Raw genomic sequence first — 8,915 nt, 5'->3', positions numbered from 1 at the left:
GGGCATAGCTGAGCTATATCCTGGTTGTTGAATAATTCGTATGCGTTTAAAGGTTGAATATTATTATCAATTGTTGTATATATTACACGGCTATAGATATATTCAATCGAGATTATATATTTATATATTATGAATAATTCAGGTACAATATATTGTAGGTACTAGGTAGGTTATCGTAATGACGTTGTGTAGTTGTAGCATTGATTATAAATACAATATTATTTATAATCAATGGTTGTAATCGTATTCATTCTCAACGATCCCGGCGGCGTTTAATTAAAGTAACCACGTTTATTGTTTAAACCGCATATCAAACACATGACGTTACTATCGTTGATAACATTGCTAAATGATAGTGAATAATAATGATTATTGATATGATGACCGATGGATAATATTATACATTATACATTTATACGCTATATAGTCAGTACTTAACAGAATATTCGATCCATATTCAGTTAATTAGTTTCATCATGGTACTAGAGTTGTAATTACATAATTCACTTACGAAGTAGTATCGCCGGTCTTGTTGGCTCGTCTTCAAACAATTTTAATTCCGTGAGTATTTGATTTGTATAGTAAAATAATTTTTAAATAATTTAGAAAATATGTTGTTTTTCCTTTTTGATTTCTCTTTTATTTTACAGGTGACTAAGGCTTGAGACGATGCCAAACAGTGGTACTGCATCTGCTGATTCACTACCTAATGTGGCTGCTCATCTACCCTCAATATTTATGTCCCTGCGCACTAAACTTCCGTCTCACGTATTAGCCATTCGGCCCTGGTCACTGAGTGCATCAATAATACCAACCTTATTAGGCTGCACCATTGCTCAGAAACTAAATTCCAACATAGAATTTAGTCTCCTGACGTTGCTGTTGACTCTACTTACGGTTGCCTTGGTCCATGGAGCTGGAAATGTGGTGAATACCTACTATGATTATGTCCGTGGCATTGATGGCGGTAATAGTGATGATCGAACCTTGGTTGATAGAATTTTGTCTGAGAATGAAGTTGAAAGGTTAGGTGCTATATTATACTTTTTGAGTTTTGTTACATTCTTTTGGCTCGCCATCATATCTCAGGCAAAAATGGGTCATCTAGCTGCTGCCTATTTATGGGGTTTGAGCATCTCATTTCTATACACTGGTGGATTTGGTTTCAAATACATTGCTCTTGGAGACTTAATATTCTTGATACTGTTTGGACCTGCGTCAGTCTTATTTGCTTATTTATCTCATACTGGTCAACTTAATTTGGAACCAATATATTATGCTATACCGTTAGCATTAAATACTGAAGCTATATTACATAGTAATAACACAAGAGATTTAGAAAGTGATAGAAAAGCTGGTATTGTTACATTAGCAATATTAATAGGCCGAACAGCTTCAATAATTTTTTATGGATTTCTTCTATTTACTCCATATATTATGTTTGTTGTTTTATCAGTGAGATATTCTAAATGGTTTTTATTGCCATTAATTACAATGAGCTATGCGTTTAAAATAGAAAGAGAGTTTAGAGATGGTATAAATATTCAGTCTGTACCTAAACGAACTGCTAATTTAAATTGTATTTTTGGAATTTTATATATATTGGCTGTAATGGCAACTGATAAATCAAATTTGCCATTTAATATTAATTGAGATACTAATAATTGAATGTTATGGCTATTAGTATCGAATGTTCTTACAGTAGGTTGCGATGGTCCTAACAACGTTCCTTAGGGTGTATAGTTATTATGCATCGAGAACATTATTCTGAATTTTTTTTTATTATTGTAACAGTTTTATATTTTCTAATCTATAAGTAAAAATTAATGTATTAAAAAAATGAATGTTTAAAGAAATGTTAATGCTATGTACACATACATTATATTATGTAGTTGAAAAAACCTTAACTAAAATATCCAGCTAATTTGGCTGAAATGTACTGAATATTCTATTTTTAATTACAATTTTTGTTACTTTGCTTAATAGAAATCTTTATTGTACAAACACACCTAAGTTATAAGTTATAACATTAGAGATTAGAATACTGGTTATTATTTTTTTTTTTTACAATACCTTAAATATGTGAAATTTAAGTATCACAAATTGTTGTTTTTTGTTTAACAAATAAATATTATATAATCAATGTGGAAATCATGATATAGAGTTCACTGTTAGCATTGATTTATTATAATAGTATGTGATGTTTTATCTAATTTTAGGAATATTATTTTTTATTTTCCTTTACTAATATATATTTATCTTAATTTATATACAATATGCATATACACTAAACAGTATAATGTAGTTTGATAATAAAACATAATAATATTTATTATTATACTGAATACAGTCATTAAGTACTTACTCATTAAGATTTTAATGCAAAATAGGCTGTTTTTTGTAGTACCTATAAACATTGATTGACCCCATATAATATATGTCTAATTATTATTTATGTATATAAATTACAATAACTTGTAATTAATATGATTTATTCATAAAATTTAAAAAAAATGCTTTATATTTATCTCATTTAAAATTTAAGAAGAACAAAATTAAAATATTTAAAATCAAAGTCTTCCTTGAATAAACCCATGTATATGATGTTGTATAATATTAGTATAATCTACTGAATTTTAAATTTTGTAAATAATTTATCAACTGAACAATCAATTTATTGGTATACATTGCATATGATAATTTATAATAATGAATTTCTTTAATTAATATTATTAATTTTGTTTTTGACCAAAGTAATCTGTTAATATAGATTTAAAATAGGCCATTAAATATTTTATTAGATTTTGAATTAAATTTAAGATTATTCATTGATTAACTGATGTAATAATTGATATAAAAAGAACCAAATTATGCAAGCATGTAGTACTTAAGAAATAAATATTTATTATTAGGTAATTCAAAATATGTTGTTATTAAGGGCCAGTTGCACCGTCTCTGATTAAAGTTAACCGGAGTTTAATCGGCCGAATTTGCCCGGTTAAATATCTGTTATCAGCTGATTAAGCTTAATCGAAGTTTAACCGTAGACGGTGCAACTGGCCCTAATATTATTAAGATAGTAAGATGTATTATTTGTCAGAAAATATTAAACAATGTAACACACGCTTACATTTTTCCAATATTTCATATAAATATATAATACCTATGTAGACAAAAACAATCAAAAATTAAATATTTTTTTAAATTAATTATTTGTAAAATTATTTAACTAACTTACACCAAACGTTAAGTGATTCAGATAATCTCGCATTGAATACAATAGTGGTAGTGACTTATAAAATATAATTCAAAAGAAGTTAGCCGGTATTTTCATTATAATTTATAATTATTGTCCGTTTTCTAAAAACAGTGTTAACTTATGTGTGTATGTATTATGTGTACATTGTATAATACCGTCCAGGCCATGTATCCATTAGTAGATATACCGACTACTGAGTCATGCATTTTTAAATTTTAATTCCTTATTACATAGTAGAATATTTTTCGGAGTATTTCGATACATTAAAATTATCAACCTGATAAACTACTTGTCTGAAATTTGATTTTTATTGATCAAAATGCTCCGAATAATATCCTATTTATGAATATGAAATTAAAAAGTAGATCACTGCTTAGCTGTACAGTAGGTGTCGAGTGGGTCATTGTAATGGATGTTTTAATTTTGAATTCAATGATAAATCATTGCATAGGTATTTGCATACGAAAAACCATTCTGAGCAGAGACAGTCTGCCAGCCTATTATTATATAATTATATTTCTATTAATTATTATAGTAAATAATGTTAATATTACTTATTAGTAATACGCTATAAACTATAAATACCTAAGCAATAGCATATAATTTATAAATCTAATAGCATATAATTAGGTATTTTAAAATGTCATTGTGTATTTGTGTATATAATATATAATAATATAGGTAGTTAAAACTGTAAAAGTATCAAATACCCACGAAAAATATTATTAAATAACCTACGGGCTATGACACAATAGGTAACTGAATCGTTATTCTTTGTTTAAATATAGAATTGCGTCCATATTTTAACTTAAAATATTTAATGAATAAAATTGTGTTTGTATATTTTTTTTAGATATGTTGGTTCTAGTAAGTTATAGTTATGAGAAACGTTACATTACATTTTCAAGCCTTGGCCTTTAGTTATAAAATTGAATAGTTTAAAATGTTTAAATACAAAATAATTTACATATTTTCTTGATTTTGTAAAATGTCCACTTCAAACGCTTAAAAAAAAAAAAACGTGGTTACGTATCTTTAATATTTTTAAATACCCTTTTTTTTTCAGTTTGTAACCGACGACGCCGCGGGAACTGCTTTCGCAATACTTCCGCGCGCCGCCATCGTTTATTGAATCAATAATACACAACGGCCTCGGCCAAAATGAGGGTAGGTGGGACATTCCCCCATCTTAGACCCTCACAATGGTTAGGTACAATACATAGTTAAGTATGGGGAGGTAGACGGGACATTTCCCCGTCATAACCCCCCCCCCCCCCTTACGATATAGATAGATTAGCTGGTCTAGAGCTTTTCGAAGACTTGGCGAGCCAACCATAGTCCGCAGCTCTGGTGTCGCGTTCTGAAGCTTCTTTTCGAGGGCCAATCGTAGTTCGGTTATAGAACTTTATCGATAGAACGGAGATTCAAAGTTCGTGTATTTTGTAATAATTAACTGAATAATTTTTTTTAAATAATTGACTATTTGAAAATTACAATCTATACAATATGTTCAATAAGTAATAATAATAATTTACAGACAGTTGACAGGTATGTAAGCACATAAGGAGGAAATCCCAAATTTCTGACACTTCTTAATATATTATTAAGTTTTCAAGTCACGGCACCAGTTCCTTTGGAGGCGTCTGGTTATATTCACCGGAAAGTGTTTGCAGTGAAGTTAACTCATTGATAAATGATAGTTAGGAATATCTCGAAGATAGACTTGGAAGCGTTTGTATTAGATACTAGGTAGGACTATAGGAGCTGTTTCGTTGATAGGTAATTTAGGCACTAGTGTTTCAATGCAGAGCTTGAATTAAATAATTAAAATTATTTAAAAGAATCGAGGATCCGTCATTTATATAATACCTACATATTATATGGGATATACTCTAGTAAGACTCACTTTTTTTACAGAATCCTTGATTTAGAATCTTCTTCTTCTTAGAAGAACTTTTTGCTAAATCAACTAATTTGTACCTAGTAATTTCATTTAAAAGAAAAAAATATGGTATTATAAAGCTTAGTGCACTATTAGGTATACATTCACTCTCATAAAAATAGTGGAAACATCAGCACTGATTATATTAATTGAAGTGGCCAGTGACTTTCAGTAAATAATATAGTGAGAACAGTGTTTTTATATTTTTTTTTGGTATTTTAAATAGGTACTTTCTCAATTTCAAGATAGACACTGTAGTACCTAGTAGCTATATACAATCTTAAAACAAATTAACTATTATACATAATATACAAGGGGTTTTGTATAGGCAATTTTTATGATATTTTATAAAAAAAAAAAACTTCAAAAATTTTCAAAACTATTATAAAAGTAATTAACGATTGGTATATTATAATTTATAGCATTATTTATTTTATTTTTATTAATTTTATTAATTAACGCCAGTCGGCTATTATTACAATATTGTAATAAAATATAATATAATATAATATTATGAGTATTACCAGGGATGCGAATGCTAAGTCGTTCCAGTATTTGAGGTGCGTCGATATTACCATAATTCATTATAGTGTAATCAAGAAATTTAATTTAAATACCTAGTGCATTGACATTTGAATGCATTTCTATATTTTATGAACAAAAGTGATGAAACAAAAAATATATTATAAAAGTCAAAGTTACCTATAATGGACTATGATGTGAGTTTTTTTTGTATGCATACATTTAAATATTTAGAAAATTAAAAATTAAGGTAGCTATCGAAAATCAGCAATGTTAAATAATGTTGTTAATCATTGTTTTTAGGGTTCCGTACGGTAAAACAGGACCCTATTAGATACTAAGGCTCCGTTTCCGTCCGTCCATCTGTCATCAGGCTGTATCTCATGAACCGTGAAAGTTAGACAGTTAAAATTTTCACAGATGATGTATTTCTGTTGCCGCTATAACAACAATTAATACTAAAAATCTGTCAGAATATATAATATAAACAGTATTTATAGATAATGGTACGGAACCCTTTGTATGCGAGTTCTTGGTCGGTTTTTTACGTTAGGTTTTTTTTTTTTTAATTGATCTTAAGCCCGTTAATTGTGGCTATTAGCTATTAATAGGGGGTAAGGGTGGGGTAATGTTGGATTGGAACATGTGGTGTTGTGTGGCAAGGATTTATCACAAAAAGCCCGGGTGGTCACTGGTCACCCATCCAGGAACTACTTTCACCGGCTGGTGCTTGCAATCAGGACACATTTCATGATTGAATGCGACCATTACGCTACATGAAGGCACTGTTAAGTATTTATTTTGATATATGTAGGTAAATCACAAATACAATTTTGTACAATATCCTATTAGTAGAACACGCACAAAATATCAAATGTTTATTCCTTAAGAGGACGCTACACACAGGTTTTCACCACCTAAAAACACGTTTTAGTAGAATTGCTCTCATTTGAGCTGTATTTATCGCATAAAAATCAAATTTCGACCACTTAAGGATAACAATATTATCTGGGTTCCTATGTTGGATAATAAGTATACGTCTACTCAGTCGTTTGTTTTAGACTGTAGAAAATTATAAAATAACCAAATATTTAACGTTTAATAAAAATTACAATGTTGATGGTATCTAAAAGATCTAACATAGGAACACAGATAATGTTCTCATCTTCGTGTTTACGAAAGTTGGTTTTTGTATAATGATTGTAGCCCAAATGAGAGTGATTCTCCTGAGACATGTTTTTGAAAAAAAAATTCGTATTTGTATAACCGTATAGTGCTGCTCTGGTGGCTATAGCGGTTGCGTACAAAACTGTACCGTCTGTACCCGTTACCCCCACACCGCGTACGGTACCGCACCATAGATCGAATAGGCCGGTTATCTATCGAAGGCGCGCACAGTTTATAAATATCCAAATTGTCGATATGAAAATAGCAATATTTCCGATAAATATTAATTTGTACTTCAATAATAATTATTTCCCAAACAAGCCGATGTTTGAAGCCGGCTTTTATCCATGTAGTAATTTCATTTGGGAATTGTGATGCAATGGAAGCAGATGGAGTGGTTGAAGGTTTTTCACGCAGCATTGAAATGCATAGTCTCAAATATAATAAATTAATAGGTAGGTACATAGATAATAAGGGTACTTCCCCCCATTCTTCCACAATTGTTTTTGTTTTTTTCCGATTATTTTGTAAAATGTTGGTAATTTTAAAAAATGACCTCTTTAAAGTACAAACAATAGATTCACTTTTCTAAAAGGAAATGTGCTAAAGTCGAGAATTAATGTATTATTTCTGCTCCAAAAACTGTAATTAGATACAAAAAAAAACATTATTTTTTATATTTTTCGCTGTTATAGGAGACGGAGATAGCAGTGTGTTAAAAAAATTAAATGAAATATTGCCATATGGACCAGATTTTTTTATAGAAAAAATAGAATGTCGAAACCATTTGCTTAGGAATTTTGGTCAAAAAATGACAGCTTTAGCAAATAAAAGTGAATTTCCTATTAATTTGAGAAAATTTATTTTATCTCAAATTCAAAGATTTCGTTCTGACGTTACCAAGGCGGTACAATTTAGAAAAAACCAAGAGATACCTAAGGCTCAACAAATTACAGGTTTATTATAGGCTAATTATTTATAGTTATTATTTATTAAGACCATTTTTGTGTATTTTATTTTCTGAGTGGAGATTGTATTTCACCTATATGTATATTATGTCTACAAAATAATTCAAACTCAAACCCTCGTAGAAAATTAATGTAGCTTTATGGTAGACTTTTTTTAAAATTAATGTGGTGGAAAATTATGAGGAGCCTTGTATTAAATTGTTAAGTTTATAACAATTTTATCGTACATAATATTATTACTCGTAAATCGAATAAAATCTATTACTAACACTAAATTTGTTCTGTTAATTTTTAGAACTCAGATCAGATATTGCTAATAGTATTTATCATAGATTAGGCCAACACACGAATTGTGCAACTTACTTTTGTCCTGGAGAAAAAGAAGGTGAAATAAATTTAGTACCGCAGGCTGAAGAGTGTGGTTTATTACGAGAAATGAATCAAATACTGTTTCGACTTACTAGAGTTGAAGCTGCTGTAATTGCATTTAATTCAAAACAGTATCTTAGGCAGGTTCATAAGACTATGCAAAATACAAGCCCAGGTAATTATAAATCCAATTGTCTAGTATAACATTAATGTGTTTATGCTTTATTCTGTATCTATAAACTGTTTTTTAAAGGAAAATTTGGCAAAAAATATTTAAAAAATATAGAACGTATAAGAGCCAATTGTTTAAAAAGACGACAGTTGTTTTCTAACAATGCTAGCTCAAAATTCAAAAGCCGATCTCAATGTACAGCAGCGGATCAAAATTATGGGTTAGCTGAACCATTAATCGATACAATGACCAAAGAGGATTATGACAAAAAAAAATTATTATTTTTACAAAAACTAAATGAGGCTGATAGAACTGAGATCGAAATTTGTACAAGAGATCAAAGTAATAATTCTCTTTGGTATAAAGAAAGAAGACTTCGAATCACAGCGTCAAATTTTGGCACGATATGCAAAATGCGACCTTACACTAGTTGTAAGAAAAAAATCCATAGCTTGCTATACGCACCAAATCCCAAAACAAAACAACTAACCTATGGTAATGTTATGGAATCGAAAG

At 29.4% G+C, this 8,915-nt stretch overlaps 1 protein-coding gene across 1 annotated transcript; it reads left to right on the top strand.

The window, feature by feature from the left end:
- Positions 1-370: 370 nt before the first annotated feature.
- LOC100158919 (ubiA prenyltransferase domain-containing protein 1 homolog) lies at positions 371-2,916 on the top strand. Its single transcript, XM_001952414.5, has 2 exons — positions 371-561; positions 651-2,916. The coding sequence occupies exon 2, from the start codon at positions 670-672 to the stop codon at positions 1,651-1,653; it is 984 nt and encodes a 327-aa protein (XP_001952449.1). The 5' UTR covers positions 371-561; positions 651-669; the 3' UTR covers positions 1,654-2,916.
- The last annotated feature ends 5,999 nt before the right edge of the window (positions 2,917-8,915 follow it).

The sequence above is a fragment of the Acyrthosiphon pisum genome, chromosome A3 (assembly GCF_005508785.2).
Source record: "Acyrthosiphon pisum isolate AL4f chromosome A3, pea_aphid_22Mar2018_4r6ur, whole genome shotgun sequence".
Taxonomy (NCBI): Eukaryota; Metazoa; Arthropoda; class Insecta; order Hemiptera; family Aphididae; genus Acyrthosiphon; species Acyrthosiphon pisum.
Note: the sequence above shows the minus strand (reverse complement) of the source record. Positions and strands in the feature narration are given on the sequence as shown.

Coding starts and splice junctions, on each gene's coding strand:
- LOC100158919 (XM_001952414.5), top strand. CDS start 670: ATGCCAAACAGTGGTACTGCATCTGCTGATTCACTACCTAATGTGGCT.